Source organism: Corvus kubaryi, unplaced genomic scaffold (genome assembly GCF_017639235.1).
Source record: "Corvus kubaryi isolate FWS band 111438036 unplaced genomic scaffold, C.kubaryi_AGA036_p1.0 split3-37296, whole genome shotgun sequence".
Lineage (NCBI taxonomy): Eukaryota > Metazoa > Chordata > Aves > Passeriformes > Corvidae > Corvus > Corvus kubaryi.
The window spans coordinates 2,155,916-2,181,638 of NW_024582086.1; the positions used below are offsets into that span (position 1 = coordinate 2,155,916).

Sequence of the window (25,723 nt, forward strand, 5' to 3'; positions counted from 1 at the left end):
AAAACACTACCAGTTACTCCAAGGAACAGGTCATGCAGATTTTATTTAGTTTTACCTTTTTGGTAAGCAGGAGGGTTTTCTTTCAGTCAGACCATTCACATATTTGGACAGTACAGATTGCAGTGAATTTGATGGAGATCTTGCAACATTAGAAAACTTTTCTCAATATACATCCATTTAAGCAACAGCTTGTAAGTCAGAGCGAGAGTGCTAGAGTCGAGTCTGCGCACTGCACTCCAGGTATACAAAGCATTGCAGCAGCACAAGAAATGCCCGTGCTGGGCAAAGTACAGTGTGTTTTACATAGTGCAATCACTTTTAGAGGAGAAACTCTAGGAAGGCCACATCTATTGTTTTTTTTTTTTTTAATCCTATCAAGTTTACAAATGCGAGGGGGGTAGAAATCAAACCTCTGACTTAATTAACTTTTGTACAGGTAGGTTTTGTGTATAGGCACATGCTTTAGAGAGGAGCTCTGAATCTGCTCTGTAATCACAAGAAAGACATATTGCTTTGTGATTCAGAAAGTGTCATACCGTCTCTAACCTTCCTAACACTCTTGGCCAGAGTTGTTAATCCAGCTGATTTATAGAGTTCCTAGAATACACTCTTCCCTCTAGTGTAAATCCCCAATAGAGAAATTCAGGTTGCTATTGACAATGATTACAGTTATTCTACGTACAGTCATTTGACCATACTAGGCATTGCCTCGGAAAACTCCAGTCCACAGTGAAAACTCAAATTACCAGACATGGAGGCTCTTGCTTTTCTGTTACTGTCACTCACCCATATGAAAAAACCCAAGTCAGACAATGAACTGCTACAGCAAAGCATCACTGGTAATATTCACCTAATACAAAAAAAAAAGAGCACTCATGACACTACATGTCACGGTAAGCAAGTTTTTAAAGATACTGCAAAATGATTTGCCCAGTAAAATTTTAAAATGTACACTGTGCTCAATAGTTCAAACTACACGTAAACAAAGGCAGCTCCCTGCAACAAGGTGTAAATCAAAACATTATAGCACCAGCTCCCAGCACCAAGGAGTTGCCCACTGACCAGTTCTAGTGTACAATGCAATAGTGCTCGCTGAGGTTTCTGCTACACGAGAGCCACACTGGGACAGCTCTGCCCATTTCTTCCTGACATTCTCTTACCCCATGTGCACAAATCACATTCTTCCCTATGGAGAGCAAGTCAGACAAGATTGTTACAGTACCAGGAAACACTGACTGGGGAATGGCACCTGAGGGGAAAGTAGGTACTGCATACCTGAATTTGAATAAATGGACATGGAGGAAATGTGATGTCATCTGAGCAATCCTCTCCCTAACAGAGCAGATCTGAAAGGAGCTGCAGACTGCAAGAAAAGAAATAAGCCTTCCTGTGCTGAAAGCCATGAACATAATATTGCCCACACTAATGATTTTATTTCACCGTCAGCAAAGCATTTATCCCCAAAAAGCTGTACACATACTGGTCAGATTATGGAGCAGTGCTATCCTCACACTATTAAAAGTCTGTTGCTATAGTGGTCAGATTTGTCTTTCGTCGGAGGAGGGGAAAAAAAAGGAGACAGGCAGCAGGGCCACATCACCATATAGCAATTTTACTCCCATGTTACTGCAGATATAATCTTCTTAAGTGCAAATTGCTAGAAACCAGCATGACTTGGGCTCTGATAAATGACAGATGATTCAGTTTCTTACAAATATTGACAAGTCTAAATTGTTACAGGTTTCCAAAGCAATAACAGGTTTACGAACAGGAAGGGAATAAAACATTACCACTATTAAAAAAATGTGTCATTTCAAACTTCAAACGCTCTTCAAAAACATACCTAGAAAAGACTGGGGCTTTTTTTTTTAGTTTCCTGGAGCTAAGGAGTGTCCATGCAAAACAATTTTGAGAAGAGCAGTGTTCCACCTGGGTACCAACTTGGCTCAACTTTGTCCCACACAGCTTAGTAAAGTGCTCTCTTGTGCATCCTTTGGGGGAAAAAGTTCTCATTTTAAGTTTGGGAGGCCGAGGTTGCCAGCTGGGGAAGGCATAGTCTCGGTCAATCCATGCTGAGGTCAGAGGAGGAAGGAGCGAAGTTAACAGTACTCTGCCTTTCATAATGCACAGACAACAGGCTGCAAGGGAGGAGCAAGCAGAAGCAGAGGTGGGTGTCAGATGAAACCCTGCCCCTGGAAAGCCACAGGAGTTTAACACAGGCCTCATCAAGGGAAGCATTTTGTTCTCTACAGATAACAAACACCAGCACTACTGGAGTAGACACCAGTTAAAAGATCTCTACATACAAAAAATGTGAAAACTAAATATGCTTTTCACTTTCTGTGCTGGTGGTTTTTCAACTATTTTTTGAAAGGACAAAGGGGGTCTGAGTAACATTCTTCTGCCGATTAAAAAAAAAAAAAAACAAAAGCATTTTGCCCCTGCGTTTTTTATGTTGCACACTTACAAACATTCTAGGCCAGACAGAGGTATTTGCTGATAAAATAACGATCAGTTTAAGAGTAAAAATAATATTAATGGGGAAAAGAATTTAAGGCATTTTTTATTTTGGCCAGGAATGATGCATCCTACAGAGTAATCTTCATTTCCCCACTTGGTTTTCAGACCACTGCACTTTTTTGTTTTTGTTTTACATGGCACTTTGAAATTTGTTTTACAATTTAATCAAGATTTTCAAGTGTTTTCTTCAACACAAACGCCCTCTCTTGTAGCTCAGGTCTGCTATCTGATGCCATCGTAGACAATGAACGAATGAGGTGCTCTCTGCTTTCTGGTGTCAGGCTTTCCCACTGTTGAGCTTCTGTGCAGATAAAGACAGACATTGGACATGAACACCAGAAAACAAACAAACAAAATCCAAAAGGACATTCCTTTCCCTAGACAGACTAAGAGAGTGACTGCTTCAACCTTTCACTCTCCATACTGTCCATACACAGTCCATACAGTGCTTCCAGGGGAACTCAGATTCACCTGGATGCTTGGGTGCCTGTGCTGCCTCCTGACAGGGAGTTGTGCCTCTCTAGACCAGGCATCACTGTCTAAGCCTGCAACATGTGAACAAAAGGGCCTGAAGAACCAAATGTTTCCCATGTTGCAATTGGCTCATGAAAAAGGCATGTAAGATTTTTACTAGAATAAAGGAAGCATGAAATGCTAACAGAAACCCAAAGGAAAAACTTGCTACATAACAACTGCAGACACATATGACCCTGAGACCTAAGAAGATTCACCCTGTGAAGTCAATCCTGCAAGGCTTGAATACTAAATAAAAATGAGAAACCAAACTTGACACTGAAAAGGTAAAAATCACTCTTCTGTACTAAGAGGAGCTCCCCCCTCTATGGAGCTTGAACATAACACAGACAGATCGGACGAGACAGCTCTTGTGTGCTCCATGTGGGCCCCTCCCTGCTGAACATTTTCCTCACCAAAGGAATATGCAACAGTATTTTAGAACTTGGGATTAGCCTCAGTTACTTCAAGCCCTCTCCTACTTCCAAGTCCCAGCTTCCCCAGAATCACCCAGTGCTGCAAGCAGAAGGTAAGGCCATCTCTACAGGATTCCAGGCCATACAGCCAGGTGCCATCTTTAGCAAACAGTGGCTCTTCTAGGTGGCAAGCAAAAAGTCTCACCTTGTAGTTTGGCGAGCAGCAGTTGTATCACAGACAAAGCTTCTGTTCTTATGGATGTGTAGCTTTTGTTTTCTAAGGGATTTAAAGAAAACAGACAAGAAAACCCAAAACCACAGTGAGAACCAAATGCACTAACCTTACAAAAACCAGTCACCTCTGTGATCTCCAGACCATTTTTAGTAGCACAGTTCACTAAGCTCTTGTTTGTGCTGTCAGTCTGCAGTGCTCTTCAGTTAGGCACATTTGAAAGTCAACAACTGGAGGCTGACAACTCAATGTGTGCATTTCCTCTGGCACTACCACAGAGCTACTGCTCCTTACGTATTCCATCAGGGAAAAGAATGCTGCCATAGCTGCAGTGTGATGGCAGACAACTTCTGTGCATAATAGACTGCTCTGGTGAGTTGTACTGGCTAGAAACCATACAAATGGTAACAATCAGCTTTAAGTGAGGGTATGCATGAACCCTATGCCAGCCATCAAGCACAAACTTGTCGCAAAAAGTTACTTGTTCTCTAAACTAAAATCTTATTAAGGTGAGGACCCTAGTCCTCATTCCATGAGGACTGATACCTAAAAGAAACTTTTTCCAAAGGGGTCTCTGAATTGGTAGCTAGCACTAAAGTAGGTGCTGTCTTTAAGCACATCAGAAACAAGACCACATGCAGGTACAAGACTGGGGGTACTACAGTCACAGGACAAGTGGGAACACTACTAAAGTAATGAAGAGGCCCATGACTGTCAACATGACACAGGTAGCACTTATATCCCCTATATATGGATGCCTTGCTCTGGTAGAGCACAAACTGCCTCTAAGCCTTGGAGCTTCATGTACTGGCTGAAAAAATCTGCAGTATCTTTTGGATACTTGGATACTATAATCTTGGATAGACAGTGCATATGTATCTAAAAAGTCTGAACAGTGGAGGAGAAAAGCTTGTGTTTCATTAAATCAGGAATGGCTTGATTATGTTCTGAGAGGTTGCACAGTCTGCTCTCTGCCCTTGCCTCCTCTTGCAGAGCTCTCTTGGACCAGAGGAATGCATTTCTCTGCGCACTGCACCCTGCACAGTAGTGTCTTGAACAGTGCAACTTCACAATAATCACACTGCAGTGCAAGGAAGGGCTATATGTTACCTCTGACAGCTTATGCTTATTCTGCATTTCCTCTACCACACAAACCTCCACAGGGCAACTGCATTAACAAGCAAATCATCATCCACCACAAACCAGCAGAAGTCCATTTACCTAAAGAATGGGTGATAGAGGAACAGGTTTCCAACAGTATTTCTGTCAAAGCCACAGGGTCAGAGTGCTCCTCATCAAACAGCATTAGCCTGTCAAATGCAAAAACAGTCAGGCACCTTGCATCACTGGCACAGAAGTCTGCTCAACTTCTCCAAGAATTCAGTGACATGAAGTTCATTAAACAGTTTCAAGCAACAAAGAGAAGACAAATCACTGAAGTGGACTGCAGAAAGAAGAATTACCCTTGAAAGTAGGCATTCATGGCTTGTAGCACTCCAAGCTGCACTTTCCACGTGCTCAGTTTCAGACGGTCACACATTAACTTGCAAAACTCTTGGCGATAGCAACCTACAGGAAAATAAGGATATCACTGTGTTACCACAGGGCAAGGCAGAAGGAAACACACACTGGTCTGTCTCTGAAGTGCTCCTCAACAAGTGACATCAAGCTAATCACTGCATATGACCAAGTCAACATCCCATAACAAGTGACCCTGAAAATCTTCACATCAACTCATTCATTACAAATGCTGGCAGAAGAAACACCTGCATTACACACCCTGGCATGCTAATAAAAGCAACCTTTTCCCACCCCTCTCCAGGTATTCCCAATTCTTCCACCTTGTACCAGCTTTGATGCAAATGTAAACATGAGCAGCAGTTAGGCTTTTCATTAGGCAAGCCACCTCACTCATCCTGTATGTCTACAAACTCAGAACACTTTCATGAAGCGAATTTAAGACAACAGTAAAGGAATTTTCCCAAGGATGGGTTACTTTGCAGGAAAGCTGTTGGGGCAGCTTTCTCACTGAAGACCCTTACAAACTGCCAGCAGTGAGATCCTGCATCTTCTCAAAAGCCTCCCCATTCTGCACATGATCTCCAGGTTCCTCCCTCCTTCTGCTTTCCATTTTAAGAGAAAATAGTTTGTTCTGCATGTAATCAGCTGACTTACGCTGTGTTTCTGGGCTCCTCGGCCAGGCTTTGCCCAGGGTCTCGAAGGCACAGATCAGAGACTCCATCTGAACCTCCTTCTCCCTCATGTCCTCATCCTCTTCATCATGCTTTGGAAAAGCCGCTCCCATGCTCTCCAGAGAGTTCTGTGGAGGCCATGGGCGAAGGTGTGATTGACAGAAGGATGAGGGCAGGCTAGGCACACACTGCAGTGCAGCTCACTCTTCCCCTGCAGCCTGCACACACCCACCCTCATGCCCAGCTCTGGCACTGCTGGCAGCCTGCAGAGGGGCACAGCAAGCTCTGCAGCCGGGCTCCCATACATGCGCCTGTGCTACACAAGTCCCACTGGCAGAGCTGCAAGGCTCTGCTGATACTAAACACAAAATACTCTGCACAGCTTCCCAGGAGCCTTTTGCTGCCTGTAGAGTAGCCAGGAATTAACTTTCCATGTGGTAACAGGGCAGTGCTGGACATCACAGGCAGGACTCCGTCCAGAGAACGGTTGGGCTAATTCAGAATTTGGGCAGCACAGGTACAACCACCCCAGGGCTCATCACAGTCTGGTATTCAGCACCACCAAAGATCTGGCTGAGTGTGAGGAATCATCAGCTCTCTGGGCAGAAGCCTGGCATGCAGTCAGCATCATCGGGACTGCCACCACTTGGGTGTTCTGCTTTGAAAGAGAGAAAACTCAAGAAGTTGAACTGTCACCTTCTTTATCATGGGAAAGATGACATCAGCAAGTTCCTGGAACCGGTCTTCCTTTGTTGCCTGCAACACCCCAGCTGCACAGCGCAGTGCCACCATCTTATACTTCAGGTTTTCTTTACGACATTCTTTCAGGAGAGCCTGGACAATATCTGTGATGGTGGGCTGACCAGGCACTGAGTTCTGCAGCTCTGCACTGAAATGAAAGGCACATGGACACTATCACACCCATGTTAATCTCTTCCCAAAATCCGCTTTTCCCAAAGAGGAATTAATTCCTGTGGCCAGGCACTCAGTTGCCTACCAATAATAGTAATAGAAGTTACACTGTGGAGCTCTTCTTTACTCTTTCTCTGTTCTCCCTGTTTTATTTTCTTCTTTTCTCACATGCTTCTAAGGCACTTGCTCCCTCACTACTCTTCTACTTCTTCCTCTCTTTTCCCATTTAAGGTCTCCATCTTCCCCCTCAGTTTCTGCTTTCCTCTTAGCAACTGTGGCCTGTCAACATCCTCCTCTTCCTCTCTGAATCAACCATTTACTTCTGCAGGTCTCTCTGAAGCATCACTTGCTCCTCACACGCTGACAGGTGATCAAGATGGCGATGACAAACCTTCTAGAATCTCCTTAGTACCCTATAAGCAATAACACTGTACAACAACCTCCCTTTTGAGATCTCAGATCCTCAGATCACTCAAGGCACTTACCTACAGGCACAGACGACACTGGCAATGGCCTTCAACAGCTCCTCCTGCAATGACAAAAGAGACATCACTGAAAAGTGCCACACAGCCAAAATGCATAGTCCTGCTGCACAGGGCAAACCTTTGTATTCATTCCCCTGCAAGAGGCAGTGGGGATACATGCCTTTGACACCAGTTTGGAGAAGTAATGTTTGCCTGTCTCCTGCCACTCCTGCTGCAAAGGACTTAGCTTTCAATCTGCACAGAACTGGCAGCAGCACCCCATAGCACATGCCAGTACCCCTCAAGGCTAGAAATGGTGCAGTGGAATTAGTCTAAGTGGGAACCCAACTCCTAAAGCAATCTGAATTTCACCAGTCACTTCTGTATCTGCTAAATGCAGGGCAAAAGGCAGACTCCCTACATCAGCGTTCTGACTGCGCTGCTCTGCAGCACAGAACATTGCATTTCCTGGCTCAAGGGTGGCACGCTGCGGGGCTCACAGCAAACCACGAGGTGACAATTCCTTCTTTACCTTCCCAGTCCAGGTTCTCCCTGGCAGGCCTTGCAGCAGTGCAGAGAGCACCATCCCCAGATGTGGCGGTACAAGGGAGCCTGTCTGTTTGGCAATTGATGCCATGGCAGCTGCTCCCTGAGCTTTCATTTTCCAGGACTGGGACTGCAGAGCCTTCTGGGTGATGGATATCAACTCCTGCAAATACAGTCTGATCCCACCCTGAGTACCTGCACATCAAATGGAGGAAAACTGTAATTTGCCACAAAACAAACAAAAATTTGATCTTATTAAAAAAATAAAAAACACAACAAAAACACCACAAGCAAACAAGCCAAACACCACCTTGGAGAAAAAAACAAACAACTGGTTACAGATCTTTTGAGGTTTCTGGCCATGAGACACATCAGAAAGGCCTACTTCAGGCAAAGGGGTGAAGAATTCCTCCCAGCCTGATTGAAGCTGGGTTCTTTTCTAGGGGTTCCAAATAAAGTCTTTGTTGTGTGTTCAGACACCGAGCTCATTTCAGTGCTCCAAGATAGCAGACACTAGACATTGTGTTAACCTGTTTCTAAGGAATATAATGTCTTTTTTTTTTTTTTCCCCCAAGAACAAGTCACTAGAAAACCTTTTTCAGCTCCTTTCTCAGACTCCAGAAAAGCCATCTGGTGACTGAGGAACCAGATCTGAAATCTAAAAGTGTCAGCAAAACAATACTATAATGCATCCAGATCTTCCTCCACAGACAGAACAGCCCTTCTACAGCACAGATTCATTCACTGAAGCTAAACCCAAAGGTATTATCACAGAGATCTCCAACACAAGACAAAGGCCAAAGGCCCTTGTCACTCTGAAGTGTGCAGCAGCCCCTAAAGGCTGGCATCAAAATTCCCAAAGATGTCTAGTTATCTGTACCATCAGGGCCATATTACAGTGGCATTCAGTATCTCACAATTTCAAAATACTTCTGAGAATGTGCCTGTCCATCCTTGTGATTAATGCCACTGTAATTATTTTAATTAGCCAGAGAAGATAACCTTCATACAAGAAATCTAGAGCAAGGAAGAAAATGGAAACAAGCTTCCCAAATCTCTTACCATGAGAATTCTGTATTTTCAAAATGGAATTCCAGAAAGCATGCTATTTCTTGTCCCATGCTTCCCAGAAAGCTTTATTATTCTTAACGCAACATACCAGGTACATTTTCCTGCCAAACTTCAGTCCACAGAGTAGAATTCTCTTTCTCTCCTTTCTCTTCTTCAGGAACTTCATGCATTCCAAGAAAAGCCAATGGCAGCACATGCTTGGCATGGTTCTTCAGTACATCTGGGCTGTAGCGTCCCACAGCATGCACAGTTAAAGCACACCCTGCTCTGTAAACTGGCTCTGAAGGAGCAAAACAAGCACATTATGACTGGGAAGCAGGATTATCCTTTTAACTGCTTGGTCTGCCTCTGGGGAAACAGAGTAATGCACGGTATTGTGTATCAATATAACGTATAGGAATTATTCAGACAGTGAAACCAAGCATCACAATACAGACCTGTTTCTTTACTAGCTTTTGCTATCACCAGGAACTTTTTCTGCACTGTATTCTGCAAACGAATACCCCAAAAACAACATACCTTCCTTCTCCATGTACCAGTTGCTGAGTTTGTGCAGCAGCTTCTCAGTGCTACTGTCTCGGGAAGTCTGTAACAGGGAAGAGACTCAAATTATTCAAACGCTTCATAGAAGACCACCAATAAAAAAGCAAAATAAAACCTAAAGCCCAACTCACCCTGACTAGATGCCCCATAGCAAAGGCAAAAGACTTCTGTACCACGCTGTTGCGATCAGTCAGGCCACTAAGTAAAGCACTCATAAGTTTGCCTGTTGGAAGAGACTTTATTTTATCAAAAGCATCATGTTTTATTGCTATGACAAGAATTACAATGGCCTGCATTTCATTACACTGCCTGAGTTTTTGCATTTTTCCTCATTGCATGTATATGGGGTTATAAGTCTATCTGGTCCTCATGTTTAAACTAGTGCTAGTGTTTTGCACACTTTGACTGATAAGGTTCCTATACGCAAGCACTCCAGCTGATCATGCTTTCAGCTTCATTTCTATTTTGCAACAGAAAGGTGATGTTCTTTCTAATATCAGAAGAGACCCAATGAAGCAAAGTCCCTGTTCATGGTCCCCCCATAGCTCAAGTTGAAGGAACAAGTGCATATTGACAGTGCTGCACTAACACAGGCATTGTAGCTCCAAGAAAGTAAAGAAATATTTTTGCCTATTCCTGCTCAGTACTATTCCGTCAACTCCTTCCTCTACCTCTTCAAACTTGTTGAGGTACTGAACCTACTCCAAGCATGCCAATCTCAAACCAAAAAAGTAACTTTAAACAGCTCTCTGATTAAAATATATGTGTAGAGATCATTCTTGTGCTAAAACCAAGGGAAGAAACACCACAGCAACAAAAAGCACCTTGAAAACCTGATATTAGAGACAAACCTTACCTGAATAAGGTGTTAAGTCTTGAGGGCACTGTGTGGTTAATGACACAATTACACTGGCACAGCCCCCCTGGAAGATTGCAAGGGAAAACAAAGGTAGGATAAAGCAATATTTGCCTCTGGTCATTACTGTAAATACTTGTTGTGGTGCTACCTGCACTTGTTAGACATGATCTAGACCCACTCAGCCTCTATTCTCATAAGCCAAGAGCAGTAAAGGTAGAACCAGTAAAAGTTTGCAAAACATGAATGACAAGAATTGAAATAGAAAGTAAAAAAGGACCCACACTCAGGATAGATGATCCTAGAAGATTTACAGCAATCAAGGACAACCTTCTGCACTCATGTGTCACACAGCACAGCAACCATGCAGCCTAGAGTAGTTTAAGGCAGCACACATTCAGAAACGTCATGTAATGGAGTGGGACTCATGTCAAATGACTCCAGTACGTATGAACCCAAGCTGCTGCTTTAAAAGACATAGTCAAAAGAACCATATTTACATTGACACTGCTCTATATTCCCTTCTTCATTTCTAAAAGAACTACTAAAACCACAGACGTACCTTTGTGCCAAGGCCAACTCCACTTTTGATCAGTTCACACAGCCGAGGAACCAACTCTCCGAGGACAGACACATCCAAATACTGCAAGCTCTAGAGAAAGGCAAAAGAGAGGGGGAGAGAGGAAAAAAGAACAAAAATAAGAAAAAAGAAAGGTAATGGTGGCAGACTTAAGTTGGTGTACTTCTAGCTGGGGTTGCCTCAGCACTGCTGGCTGGTCCTCAGCTGAATCACAAGAGTTTGCTGCATGATGAGAAAAAGCCAACAAGAAGCGCCTTCCACCACATACAGATTCTCTTGTCCCACTTCTCTGCTGAGCTGACCTTGCTAAAACTCATTAGCTGGAACTGATGTACTCCTGCACTCCAACTTTTCAGGAAGCCTGAAAGTAACACACTAGTGAGAACGAGGTGAAAAGGGCGTGTGTGTCTTAGGACAAAACCCAACATCTCCCCAGCTCTCTGAAACCAGGAAGTAGTAACATATCCAAACTAAACAATGAAATGAAAACCAGTTAAGACAGTTTTTAAACAGGTCAAGACATACAAATGTATGGTATAAATGACATAAAGGTACAAGAGGGATGTGATTAGTATAGTTTTTAATCTGCTATGCCTAAAATGCCACTGGGTGAAACAGAAAGCCTCATGTTACCAGCACACAGTCTGCAGAGGGGAGATCCATTCTCTAGCAAATTCAAGGATCACATACTAAATGAAGGTAACTATTTCTGAGCTTCCAAAGTAGGAGCAACTGTTACTTCACCCTCCAGCACTGGTATGGTGAAGGAAATTATCCACATAATCTCCCAGCCAGCTCCAGAATATAGAAGAGGTTGCTCATAGGCCAGGACATCTTCACAATACTCCAGGGAAGCCATTACTATCTCTCCCCTACCCTAGGAAATCCCAATCAATGATCAGGGCACTACAACTGTCCCCCCACGGCTGGCAGGGTAGAGGCATGGCCTGGAGGAGGGACAGCAGCAGCTGCTGCAGCCGGCAGGTTTGCAGCAAGTACACTTTTACATGGAGCCTTTCATTCCCAACTGCTTTACACTCTATAAATAGAGATCACTTCACCTGACACCAAAACTCAATTCCACACGCTGTAATGTACAGGAGGGCTTGCTGTTGCTGTTTTTCCTTAAGTAGAGGAAACAATGAACTACTCTGGTGGCTATAGCTCACCTAAAACTTCCTCAGCCCTCACATCCTCTACCTGCCCACATGCCCCTGGCTGTGTGCAATACCTGAGCAAAAAAGGGGGAACTTTTTTGGGAAGGGACAGGTTCTTACAGAGGACAGGGAGTTCTTCCATGACAGATCCTACAGTACAGCATCTGGGCATCAGCAACTCCTCCTCCAACAGCAGGAAACTCTGGTGCCAAACATCACTTGCTGACAGTGCTTTCAGTGATATCAGCATTTTTTCTAAATATCTCCACCATGGAAGTACAGGCAAGGCCCAGATAGGAGTATCTAAGGTACCACAAGGCAATGGTTGAACAGCAATTGTGCCTTACAAACAATGACTATCATCAGTTGAACGCCCAGGTGAGAAGTTGATTTTGGAGCTGTGGGCCAGAGATTAAGAGAAATGGTAGCTAACATATGCCACAACCATCTGAGCCCACATCCAAAGAAAAGCACTTGAAGGATGCCCTCTTCATCAAAGCAGGCAGGTCTTCAGATGAAGAAACAATCCATCTAATTCCAAATGGAGCCAAAGTTATTCACAACTGATCTGAGGGGCAAGCACTGGTGGCATGATGAGAAGTCTGTACATAAAAAAAAGTGGACAGCCAGCCACATGGAGATGTGATAATAAAATGAACCCTGAAGAGATATTTCGTAAAGCTTCCATGTCAATTCTTATTCTTCTACAACATACCTTACGCTGGAATCCTTCTGAAATAAATACTTACCATGTTAATGGTTTCCATCATGGGAGATGACTTGACAGCACTAAGTCTGGCACTATCCATTGCAGTCTAAAAGAAAAAACCAACATGAAAAAACCCCAAACAAACGCAAGTGTAAACACAACATGAAAACAGTAGAAAGGGCAACATCAGCTGTACTCACTACCTCATGCTAAAATCCATTTCAGATGCATAGAGAAAGCAATTATGCCTATAGACTATGAATGTTTCCCTTTCAGAGGCAGATGGATGTTCTAGAGGGAGGGAGAGAGGGAGGGAAAACAAAGGGGAGCAAAAGAGATAAAATCCCACACTGAACTGTTCACATTGCTCACTCCTTTTTCATTTGCAAGGGCTAAGTTTGACCCTCTTCCCTCCCACAATGAAATTAACTAAATTTGCCTCTAGTCAGTGGGTTTCAATCACTTTGCCAGAAGACTGTGATTGATTAATACAGTTCTTTGACAAAAATTAAAGGACACAGTGCTGCCAACATCCACCTCCAGCCCATAGTGCTATGGCACACCTTCCAATTTAAGTTACATGAAGTCCTGAAGTTAATCCCTTGGGAAAAACAGCAGTGGCATTTAAAAACAGATTACTAAGATTTCTCTTCACTTTTGGAAATACATAGTGGTTTAGGGAATACAAATAATCCAAATCCTTCAAAAAAACTCCCACATTTGTCCAGCCATATTGTGTAACCAAACTTTTTAGTAACTTATTAGCTATTTTTCTTTGCTTTTTGAACACCTCTCTACCAATCTGCTGTTCTTCTGTTCACTGAATGAAGATTAAATATTTGTTATCTCTGTTCTGTTGATACTTTCCCACTATAGCTGCACTTACTTTCTCTTGATCTGTTGCAGAAAGACTCAAATAATTGAGGACTTGAGGCTCCAGCACACTCAAGGATTCCAACAGGGCTGGGATAAGTTTTGGTGCATGAGGTTTCAGCATAGACCCAGCACTTTTACTGATCTTCACCAGAGTGTTAATGCTGGAAAATGATTAAAAGGGAAGATCAACAGAGGTACACACAGACTGATCTGAAAAGCCTCTCTGATCTACTGTAATCCAGATATACCAATATAAATCTTCCTTCAAACAAAATCATGTGTATTTTTTTGTTTAAGCAAAATTATTCCCTAGCCCTGAGCTTCCAAGGGATGTTATGTTATATTCTGGCCAGAGATTATTTACTCTGGCCCCGGAATCACAAAGGTAATGGGCAAAGAGGCAGTACTGCAGACAGATGTGGGAAGAAATCATACACCCTCATGTTTTAAAGGAGCACTGGGCAAAGTCACCTTGGGATGTCTACTGTCTCTGCCCAAGAAAAGACAAGTTACAGTAACCTATTCAAACTCTGCTAGTCAGTTTCAGACTGATCACATGTCTCATGCTGCCTTTTGACAAATGGTTTTCATATCTTCAGAAGAACGAAAAAAGTTCAAGAAATATTCACTATAATTTGTTAGAAGCCTTCTAGTCTAATAATTATTTTTGTGAAGACCAGCTAGCTACACTCCAACTCTGAATTTTCCAGTTTTTCTGTCCTTCAGTCAAAGGAAAGAATAAACAAGGTTACAAACTGACAAGCATATGAAGTCCCTACACATGAAGGGACATTGAACTGTTACAAGACATAAAATGTATTTGAACAGCGTGACCAAATGCAGTCACGTCTCGGATGTGAACTGTCAATACTCACAAGCACTTGTGAAATCAGACATGACTGTTTGAAGAACCATGAGACTTTTTGTTTGCAACCAGAACAGATATGCCAGTCCCAAAGGACAGCCTTAGCACAGCACAGTGCTTGTGGATCAGCCTGCCATTTGCACACGGAGAAAAGAACTTCCTGCTGGGAACTGAATCCGTGCATTTTTAGAGAGGCCACAAACTCCCAAAAGACATGCAGAGTTCTCAGGTCTGCTGTTTAAACTACGTGAAAAAAGAATTCAGCAGGAAAGCTCTTTCGGAGAGCAACTTGTCACTTCAAACACAAAGAACATTCTGCAACTCAGGTGAACAAGCTTGGTGTCTTTGGGGCAAATCATGACCTGACCCCCACGTGCAAAACTAACCTGAGAGATCGGACTTCAGCAACTGTGCTTACTATTCCTTTGTCTAGGAGGCAAGGGAGCAACACAGCTATCGTCTTCTGACCTGCTGCTCCTTTAGCGGGATCACACATTTTCACACAGACCTGGGGACAGGTGAGAATCAGTGCTGCAAACATGTACAAACCTCCCCCTCAGATTACTTCCTTCAGACACAAGAAGCCAACAGCAACTAGACAAACTGCTCATAGCCTAGGCTCTGTTACACCTTCATCTTCTCTCCACAAGGTAGTAAAGCCCTAAAACTCACTCCTAAAAGAGTTTCAACTACAGTCAACTTCCAGAAAAGGCAAATTCAGAGCCTAGCAGGCCTTGACCTGAATCTGGATGAAGAGATGAACCAAACGGCCTCTCAGTTGAAGGACAGCCTATCTCAGCCACAGGGACTCAATCATTCTATGCGGCAGAGCAGCAAGTCCCAGATGAGAACAGATTCTGCAATCGCAACATTTCACAACATTTTGGGACCAGATCCTCTCTTGCAGCATTAAAATGTCATGCACTATGAAGACTGTGATTTCAAACACAGTGCTTTCGATCCACTGCCACCAATGTGACTTTTTTAGAGGATTACCAAACAAAATATTAAGTGATATATGTGTACTACACCCAAAAAACCTTGCCAGTAACAGCATCACAGAGAAGTCCATATACAATTACTCTGTTTCATACCAGTGAAGTACCACCAGGCTAGGTCAACTAGATCAGTCAGTCTTGTGTTGGAGTTACAGTAAGTTTACTTAAATTCCATCCCCAAGTAAGGGAAAAAAAAAATCAGAGGAAAAAAACCCAGTTTATTATACCCTTCCTTTGCTCATATAGAACTTAACATCACATTACCCTCAAGCAGCAGGACTTCACTAGGCATCAATAAAAGTACAGGGGAGTATGTGTTGATGCTTATTTTGATTGCTTTCTAGGGGGCTGTTCAGTCTTCCACAACTGCATCTTACACTAGAGATCCTCTCAAGACAACAGTCTATGGTAAATACAGTTTGTGGTCACTCCTGACGTCAAAACCATACATGTCTTGGCTACATGTGCATACGACAAAATTGTAGACTTTTACCTTGCTTAAAGTTTTTAGGGCTAGTTCTGCTGCCTTTCGCACAGTCTCCTAAAAAAGAAGTCAACAATCATTTCTGCTATTTTTATTCTTCTAGAAAGATTCATATTAATTGATAAGCATTAACACTCATACTGACAAGGCTATCTTCATGGCTAATTAATATATTTAAAAGAAAGTATTACAGCATTGTTAAAAGAAATTCTTGCTTTGATCCATCTGAGTATCTGGTACAATCAATAGATTAACAGAGCTCAAACCTGGAAGGAACCAAAGACTCTGACTTCATATATGCAAGTCATTTCAGCACACAAGCAGCCCAAAAGAAATGTTTCTATATTCAAAATTAAGCAACTACTCAGGAATCCTTTTATATCAAGGAAAAGTCCCAAATCATCTAGAATAACCACAGCAGGAACAAAACCCAACACTTCAAACATACAGAGAATTTCCAAGGTATGGCATGGAAATTTTACTTGCAAGGAGCATGAATTCCTAGTCTGCTTAATACTCAAAACTCCCATTGGCTTCAAGCTGACTTGTCAGAGAATTTCTCTTTAAACACCTCAGAGCTTGATCACTGTACTGTTTGTTGAAGATTCCTATTCAATTCTCAGTTCCTACCTTAATGTCATCTTGCACTCTGAACAGGACTTCCCAGATCTCTGGAAGCTTCTCTATGATGTCATCCAAAGGTCTTCCTCTTAGTAAGTCATTTAGTGCCAGACAACTGCAAACAGGGAATTTTATTTCTTTCACACGGTGTCCTTACTTGATATAGGTGTATATACAAAGGCATGCTTATAAATATAAATAAATAGCTTTAAAAACTGAGAACTGTTTCACATTCCTTACTTTCCCCAAACCCTAGATCTACTCTGTCACAAGAATGTCTCCTTTAGCAGAGAAAAAAAATGCTCAGTCATTCAGGTAAAACCTGAAACAGCTGATAGGAAGTGAAAAAGGCTGCTGTGGTGAAAATTGCTACTGCAAACATTCCAGTGACAAAATTGTATTAGTCTTCTTTTCTTTAAGCATAGGATAAGAAACCAAAATGGTATAAAGTATGGAATTGATATTAAAATGGAGGTTTTCAATACAGCACAGCTACAAACCATTAAAAACATAAAGCAGTTTATTAAAAATGGCATCCTGCTGCCAAGTACATAATTGTCAGATTGACAAGGTTTTCTAAGAGAAAGCATTATTTCAGATTTAAGGATAGGCAAGAACTAGTAACCAGAAAACTCATTCTTCAGAGAATGTAGTTTAGTATAAAGCTACAAGCAATAAAAAATTTCAGGCATATAGCTTCAAGTATCATACTTCCAAGGGCAGGCTACAAGGCTGGGCTCTACCCTCATGAGAGGACGTGTCCTCTTTTCCCCCTCAACTTCTTCAGGTTAACAAGTTTATGGTGAACAAGAATTGAGTTCAAAGACAAATCTAATATTTTTCCTAGCAATACCTGGATTCTCTGATCCTCCAAAGACTGCTGGTTAGGTTACTGATCAAATCCTCAAGAACTTCCTTCATGTACTTATCAACCTATAATTAAAAAAAGGAAGAATCATGAAACAAGCACAGCTATGCATCCTTGTCCTGTACTCTGTAAAAAAAGAGTCCTTTTGGACAATACAACCTGCTTTCAGCCACATCAGATGAACTAATGCTTGCCAGTGCTGTGCAAACTTTCTCTGACTGTGCTTTAGACATGCCATTCTCTGCACTGCTCGAGTGCTTAACATTGTGAAAGATGCAATAAGAAAAGTCCCCCAGGCCTTTATCAACTGAACTGTTAAAATGCAACACCAAACGTGCATTTACTCAAGAAGCAGTTGTGCTTTGATGAGGGATCAGAGTGAATGACTTCACATTAAGATCAGCTTTCCTAGGAGAAAAGATAGCAAACCCGATTCCAAGCCTTGCAGAACCAGAGCAAGAGCATCTTATGAAAAACACTTACTCCTGAAATACACCTAGGAGGAGTTCTCAAATGGATGGAATAGCCTCCATCCATGGGCTTCCTCCCACTTTAAAAACTGAGGAACTATATTTAGATGCTCTTGCTTTAGGAAGGCATCTTAGGCCATAAGGATTCCTGAAGAGCTTCTCATAGGCAATATCAAAGCAATATCAAAGTGGAAAGACCCCACTGTAAGTAAATAATAAATTTTAATGCTGGCTGCACAAACAAGGTCTGGAATATCCTTTCACATATGAGAGACAGTGCAAAACCTTTGCACAAGCTCCAGCTCATCCCTGGATTCCAACACCTCCTTTCCAGGGCAGTACCTCACCCCTTTCTGCACAGCCCGTCCTTTCACAAAGTGCACCTGTCCCATGAGGATCTCTGATACACTGCTGGCTGGCAGCAAACCCCCTTGCTGCACTTTGCTGGTCACTCACCATCGACTTGTCAGTGACCAACGCATTCCAAATGCTGGTCATTGCCTGTCGAATGCCCAGGTTGGGGTCAAACTGGTAACGGTAGAGCCGGGGAAGAAGCTGGGGCAAAAATGGAGCCAGCTGCTCTCCAGCCTTGGCAGCTATCACATTGAAACCAAAAGCTGCTCCCTGAAATGACAACAAAATAGTATTTGCTGAAACATTGCTCACTCCCTCAGTTATTGCTCAGTGGGCACACCACAGTCAGGGGCAAAGGTGACTGACATAGTTCAGATTTAGACCAAATCAAAAGGACTAGAATGGTACTAGAATTAGCCCATCCTCACTGCTACAGCACCACAGTGATCTCAAGCATACAATCACACTCAGCAGACAACATACTACTTCAAAACTTTCTTCCAACCTTTATTTCAAGATACTGATTGATCTCATTTGCAGAAGTAGTACTGGTGAATTAAAACTATGAAGATTTAAATATGTTCTTCCAAAAGAGATTCTTGGCAAAACTGGTGAGGGTGCGCCACTGCTTCCGTACAACTCTGCTGCTTTAGAAGAATTAGAATAACTTAGCAACCACTAAACCAAAACCAAAATAACTCCATTTTATTTCTAAAACCTGAAATTTCTGGGGAATATAATTTTGCATCTGTCTATATTTACTTTAAACTTAAATATTCTTTTATGATCTTTTCTTTCTTCAACACTATCAGTTCCACTGTCATTTCTAATACAGTGGAAATTATGCTTGCCTGTGAAGTCCCGTGGGATTTGGCAGGATAGCCCAAGAAGAAATTACTCAATGAAAGCAGTGCCTCTACTGACTTCATATTTTCTGACTTTCAGTGTCAAAAGCTGCCACTCAAAAGCCCCCACTAAAGACTTCACAGGACAGGCTGTGTTGTTTGGGTTAATCTAGAAAACAGCAAGACACATTTTCAGTTACAACCATGAAAAGCAAGAAGTTGCAGAAAGTGTAAGGAAAAGTGAGGCATCGCCTGCAAGGCCCTGAACAGCATGCTCTGTCTAGCTCTTATTGGGACTTTAGGGCACCTAAACTTCAACTTAAAAGATTCTGCAAATTCTATAAATGTCATAGGTTAGCAAGCCTAGTCCCGGAAGGGATGTCCGTGCTAAGGGGTGCTTACAGTTTCCTCTGGGAACTGATAGAACCTATCAGCTGGCCAGTTTGAATATGGACAATTCTCTAAGCCACTTAAAGTTGTGACCATCTCTGTGATCCACATTTAAGAATAGGCAAACGCCCCCCCCCCCCAAGCTCTCTCTCGTTTCCGGCGCTGGGACAGGTGGCTGCGGGCCCCGAGTGGGGGCCAGCGGGCCCGGCCAGGCCCTGCTTGGGCCAGGCTGGGCCGGGCCACGGCCATCCTGAAGCCATGGACCTGTTCCAGCCGTGGAACCCCCCCACTGCCTTGCCGTGGGCAGCCGGAGCGGCTCGGCTCTCCCCCCTCTCCACTTCGATAAGAAACATTCAACATTGCAGCTGCAAAGCTGCAAGGCCGAGGTGAGATTAACCCTTTTTACTGCTGTGAAGAGCTGAAAACCTGAAGGAAAAGAGAGAGGAGATGCTTAAAGCTGAAATTCTTTTGTGAAGCTATGATATATCAGAGTATCCCGTGGTAATTCCATGAAGATCTGGGGGGTGGAGTGTTCAACTCGTGAGCAAAAGCACCTGCACTGAGATAGGCAGATGCTGACGCAGCTGTAATTTCATGAGAAGTTTGGACAGGGAGAGATGGACCAGATGAGGACTTTTGCTCCAAATGGGAAAGGAGAAACTTCAGTCCCTAGAGATGAATCAGATGAGGACTTTTGCTCCAAATGGGAAAGGAGAAAACCTCAGTCCCTAGAGATGCTCCCAGAGATAGTCCTAACGATGAAGATGATGAAGACCCTTTGCTCCCAGGGAAGGAGAAGGGCCTCTGTTTTTTGTTTCTGAACGGCTCAACCTTAAAATTGTACCCCAAAAAACTTCAAGAGTGGACCCTCGAAAGCAGTTGCGGGAAAAGCTGCAAGTCGGGGGAAAGGACTCACACGCAGGCAGAGAGACTCCTCTTCCTAAATGGACTGAACGATATTTGGAAGTGGGCGGCTGTCTCGTTGTGATAATGTTTTCATAGCATGAGCAAGAAGAGACTTCTCTTTCTAAATGGACTGAACAAGGTTATTATGGAAGTGGTAAACAGACTGAACATCTTAAGGGTTGTCTTTTCACATTGTCAGTGGGAGAAGGGAGGAAGGTGGGGAGAGGAGGAGAGTTCTGAAGGTGGTATAATTTTTTTTTTTTCTTCTTTTAGGTCTGTTAATAAACTTCTTTATATTCTTTCAAGTTTGGTGCCTGTTTTGCATTTCTCCTAATTCTTATCTCACAGCAGATAAACAGTAATGAGTATTTTGGACCAAACCACTACACTAAATTGGTGTTTCCGCCTGGTTACAAACCGAACCCGCGACAATAAATAACAAAGGTCAACCCACATCTTCTGAGTGGATTTTCTTGACTAATCCTGGCTGGAGAAATTCCACGAAGGTCAGAAACTTCAGTATGCTCCTGTGCTTTTGAAGTCACAGTGCAAAGAGGGAGGTCTTGAGAGATGTACTGAGTTGTCAAATTCTGGATGAAAGTTAAAGCTGGGACTTGCTTTTTGCACTAGGTGGTGTTGTCAGAGACTCAAAACAAGTTCTTTCATGCTTTTGTAAAGCCAGTGAAAAGAGTACCCGCATCAGAGCTCTGAATAGTACACTAAAATGTTCAAACTTACGACGCTCCTTTTTCTACCTGGAAGTGGATACAATAGTATTTTGGCTTTGCTAAAGCTCCCAGATGGTTTAAAGTATCAAAACTTGAGTTTAAAAGGGATACTTTTGACAACAGTGCTTTTTAGCAACTTGTTGCTGATCACTTTTTGCTGTACCTCTTCAGATAGCAAAGATCACTTTCTCTGGCATCCAAAAATTCAACCAGTTTTGAAAATATTGTCACTGTTTGAACACATTAAGGACTGTCTTTCTAAGCACACTCAAAAAATAAAAGGATCTCAGTTGATTCAGAGGCAAATGCAGGATTATGTGAACACTCTGATACTGAAGTTTTGTTATAAGAATTTCAAGTAATCCTAAATTTTTTCCGCAGGCTGCTAAATTTGCCTTGGACTGATACCAAAGCATCAATGCCCTCCACATGCAGCTCTCCATAAATCATATAACCAGAAAGAGGGAAATGCAGTTTTGTTTCCAGAGTTCACAGTGGGAATGGAAGTCACATGAAAGCAGAGCATTACCTTCCGAGAATTCCACATGGCATGATGGTTGGCCAGATTCATGAATTTGTACACCAGGTCTGGCTGATTGAGGTCACTAGCCAGTGAACAAAGCTCCTTGTAGGTAGAAAGACCTTGACTTTGAAAAGCAGAAGGGAAATCAGTGTTACTACTTTTAGGTACACAAAAGCTATAAAACCTAAATCTATTTTCAGTTCACACCCTAAAGCAGGCAGAGAAAGGTGGGCAGCACATTTGTATCACATGGAATTAAGTAACTTAGAGAACAAGAAGGAACAAAAAGTTCAGGAAGCAGATTTTTAAGGGAATTCTGTTTCAGCACGACTGTCTCTGTCATTGAGACTGTAAGCAAACTTACCCATCTGGGGTTTTACTCAGACCTCCCTGAAATACCACAGTTTCTCCAGTCATCTCATGTTTGGCTCTGATAGAAAAGAGGTCCAGTATTAGCATTACACTTGAATACACTGCACACTATGGAACAGATAGTTTTGCTTTATTAACTCAGTAACTTCACAAGTTGTTTCAGTTCCAATCCCACAAAAAACAAACAGGTGTGCAAAGCTACAACACACTGCAAAGAATGTGACTAACCTTTATCATTTTAATAATAAGGAGACATTACAGCAAGTGAGAGTTTTGCTGTGCAGTCAGAAGGTAGAAAGACAAAATACAGAATGATGGCTTTTTAGTTCTGCCCACACATGAGCCATATAACGGACAACAAATCTCTACACCAAAAAAATACCATTTCCATTCATCGTATTTCTTCCTGCTTACCACCACTGAATCCCTACACTCCAAGCCTAGGTCTTTATCAGTCAGCAGCCAAACCCACACCAGGTTAGACAGCAGAAGTCTATTAAAGAGCATTTCCAACACTGACCAATATAATCTCTAGCTGTGAGTCTTGTAAGACCACTATTTTTCACACTAAAGCTGACAAGCGATCATTAACACCACTTCCTTAGCAAAAGGTACTTTTCAGCACAAGCAAGTCCCCACTTCTGCAACATTCACAATGTGCAGACCTGCTGCAAGTGGCAATTGTTCTCTGCAATTACACAATGCAGCAAGTAGTAAATCTAACCAAATCCCAACTCATTTGAACTGCTTGAATCAGGACTGACACATTATTTTGAAGCTTTGTTGAATAGAACAAAACCAGAACAACTTCAGCCACAAAATACTCTAAGCTGAAATAAGAAATTCCTCAGTTTGACTCTCTGAGAATGGATATTGGCTTGCCCTTGGCCCCAAAACATCTATTTCTGCACAAAAAAAGGGCACATTTTTATTCTCATCACACACAACTCAGAGCACTCCCTCACTGGGTTCTCAGTTCACTGTACCTTTTCCCAGTCATAAGGGTATCAACGAGCGTAGTGACTAGCTCTTGCTGATCCTGTTCACTTCCTAGTTCATATATCAGCCCAAGACCTTTTGAAGCAACATCTTGACTAAGCTCTGCAAGAGATTTTACCGAGTAAAATTCAAGATAAGCACATAAATTAGCAGTACACAAATTTCAAAAGCAAGGTTCGACCAAAATCAGGGCGTAGCAAACACAGCTCTGTGCTGCACTTCACTGCTCTCCATTTCAGTGCAGATCTAGTCTGTCAAGACAACAAAGTTTGCGTTTTGAAGCAGCAATTTGTTCTGAAGGCACAAACCAAATCAAATTAGGTTACATCTTCACATAAGTATTGTTACTGCAAGTTTTGGAACAGCAAGAAGAGTTCCAAGAGCCATAGGTATTCTGACACACTAGTGGCACCTGAAATCATTCATGGTAATACTCTCTTCAGCTTCAGGGAGCTTTGCATAGGCTGCTGGACGCCACTCTTTCCACTAGGTGCCATGGGTAGTGCTGTAAGCCAAAATGTGCTAGCTTGAAGAGGCCTCAGAGTTCCTGAACATGCAGTTTCTGTTCATGTTCATCCTGCTGCCCATAACAGAGCACAAGTAATACCACTTCTGCTACTACAGTCTGAAGGGGCAAATGCAGTGTGCTTTTTAGCAAAACACACAAAAAAGCTGTGCTTCTTATGTGATGCCTAGAAATCACTCCTATTAATGTAAGAAATGGGAAGTTTCTACAGTCATCTTTTAACGCTGACTGAGTGTAGTTGACTTTCTGCCTGTTCCAAGGTTCCCTCCAGTCTGATGGATACACACCAAAATACACAATTCTTAAGATACAATAGTACTTACCATCACTATCTGACAGAATTGAAACAAACGCACTCTGAATATCCTTGAGATGAGACTGTAAGATGAGAAAAAAGGACATTATTTTGGATACTTTGTTTAGTCTCCAGGCAAGTTTCTAACAGGTAAACAGAGGCTACTGTATCAATGGAGTTGCCTATTTGAGCTACACCTACGACAAGAACTGCCCTTTTTTCCAGACACACAAGTAGCAGCCTGACTGCCACTCACAGAACATAACAATTAATTGTCCAGCCCACCATATACATATTCCATGCCATTAGTAAACCACATATTTTATTTTCTTTGTTTAATACAAAGCAGCAATGCATCATAAATCTGGCTTGCAGCCAGACGGGGCTTTCTTCATCCCTGACCTGGTGAGTTTTACCACCCTTCCTACAAGGCGCACTGTTAGATGAGTGCAGTACGTGACAATGTTTTATATGTAACAGCTTACATTCGCAAAGCAGCTTGTCCCAAAGCTCTTTATCAATACTGGGAGAGCATAAAATGGTTACTTGGTGCTATCACAGTGAATAGTGCCTCTATGCAGATAGAGGACACTTTGGTTGAGAATGTTTTATTTAGTCCTTGTATAGGACTTTTCACATTCCCTCATTACAGACAAGCACTTGAAATACAAGGTTCCTGAAGCGTACCAAAAAAACCACAGTACCTGAAGCACCTAACTGCTCCTAGGTACCAAAGTTGTGATAAACACCATGAAACAAATTAGTTCAGTTGTTCTCCTCCTTCCCCTCCTAGACCTCTCTTAAATATTTTCCAAATATAAATCCTAAACACTACACAGATAGCAATCTCTTCTTCCAAAGGGAAGATGTACTGCTACTGCATCTTATAAAAGCTATTTACACTGAGGTTACTCTGACTTGGATGCAAGTCAGATGTTTACAAAGGTGACAAACACCCTTGTTCATCTGCCAGATAATCTGTTCCTCTAGAAACAAAAGACAGGCCATGTCTCAAAAAGACCTCAGTAAGGACTGCACCAGCATGGGCAGAAAAGAGGCAGTAGAAGTGAAGGGGAAGGAAGGGACAGAAACAAGGTGAGAAGCAAAAACTAGGGGCAAGGAGCCAGTGCTAGGAAAAGGTATATTTCTTACCTTAATTGCTTTGTGGGCGCTCAGCTTCTTCACCAACGACAGAAGCCAGATGCAAGCTGCCTGCCTAACATGTGGGTTGGGACTGATGATGTGCTTATTCAAAATAAGGTCTAGGACCCAGGGAACCACGTCATTCACTTTCAAACCTATATGAAAAAAAATAAAGGTGCAGGGGAGGAGCTTTGAGAATCACCCATTTTAATATCAAAATAACGAAAAACCTAATAAACCCAAAAGTACTCAGGTGACACCTTTATCTCTGCTTATCTAGGAAGTCACTGGAGTCACTGGGAAAATAATAATAGTAGAACAAATAATAGAAGTACAGAGTCCTAAACCTTCATGAACATGTTTCAGAGCCTGTGGCCAAGAACATTCACGTTGCCTAAGACTCAGGGCACTATTTTTCTTTTTCTGTTAGGACTCAAAATCTCTGGAGCAATGGCAAGCCTTAATTTCTACCACATGCTCAGCTTTGTGTACACTAGACATCTAAGACCACTCTCACAAAATTAAAATGTGTTTGCAGGTCTGAGGCTGATATTTACAGTTGCCTGATTTGAAGTTAGCACTTTGTCACACTTGTATTTCAATGGGTACAAAATCTTAGTACTTAAATAAAATTTCTGCATTTATTGCATGTAAATTTCACTTAATTGTATCACTTGAAGTTGTTGGGAAACACTTGCAATTTGATTTTATAACCTTATTTTCCTGTTCAGGCTTCAAAATGGTATTTT

The 25,723-nt window shown here is 42.3% G+C and overlaps 1 protein-coding gene across 3 annotated transcripts in view; it reads right to left on the bottom strand.

The window, feature by feature from the left end:
* Positions 1 to 24: 24 nt before the first annotated feature.
* The window catches only part of ECPAS (Ecm29 proteasome adaptor and scaffold), a 61,776-nt gene continuing 36,077 nt past the window's right edge, over positions 25 to 25,723 (bottom strand). For all 3 annotated transcript variants that reach the window (XM_042015321.1, XM_042015320.1, XM_042015322.1), the window contains 25 exons: positions 24,984 to 25,129; positions 23,860 to 23,914; positions 22,998 to 23,112; positions 22,004 to 22,069; positions 21,646 to 21,763; positions 18,350 to 18,517; positions 17,409 to 17,488; positions 16,565 to 16,670; positions 15,944 to 15,991; positions 14,839 to 14,960; positions 13,598 to 13,748; positions 12,752 to 12,817; positions 10,828 to 10,917; positions 10,266 to 10,332; positions 9,541 to 9,632; positions 9,386 to 9,452; positions 8,955 to 9,146; positions 7,782 to 7,990; positions 7,271 to 7,314; positions 6,570 to 6,762; positions 5,857 to 6,001; positions 5,145 to 5,250; positions 4,903 to 4,991; positions 3,655 to 3,726; positions 25 to 2,821 (listed from right to left, as the gene is read on the bottom strand). In XM_042015321.1, the coding sequence (XP_041871255.1) occupies positions 2,682 to 2,821; positions 3,655 to 3,726; positions 4,903 to 4,991; positions 5,145 to 5,250; positions 5,857 to 6,001; positions 6,570 to 6,762; positions 7,271 to 7,314; positions 7,782 to 7,990; positions 8,955 to 9,146; positions 9,386 to 9,452; positions 9,541 to 9,632; positions 10,266 to 10,332; positions 10,828 to 10,917; positions 12,752 to 12,817; positions 13,598 to 13,748; positions 14,839 to 14,960; positions 15,944 to 15,991; positions 16,565 to 16,670; positions 17,409 to 17,488; positions 18,350 to 18,517; positions 21,646 to 21,763; positions 22,004 to 22,069; positions 22,998 to 23,112; positions 23,860 to 23,914; positions 24,984 to 25,129 (2,747 nt within the window). In that variant the 3' untranslated portion in view covers positions 25 to 2,681. The remainder of the gene's footprint in view (positions 2,822 to 3,654; positions 3,727 to 4,902; positions 4,992 to 5,144; positions 5,251 to 5,856; positions 6,002 to 6,569; positions 6,763 to 7,270; positions 7,315 to 7,781; positions 7,991 to 8,954; positions 9,147 to 9,385; positions 9,453 to 9,540; positions 9,633 to 10,265; positions 10,333 to 10,827; positions 10,918 to 12,751; positions 12,818 to 13,597; positions 13,749 to 14,838; positions 14,961 to 15,943; positions 15,992 to 16,564; positions 16,671 to 17,408; positions 17,489 to 18,349; positions 18,518 to 21,645; positions 21,764 to 22,003; positions 22,070 to 22,997; positions 23,113 to 23,859; positions 23,915 to 24,983; positions 25,130 to 25,723) is intronic.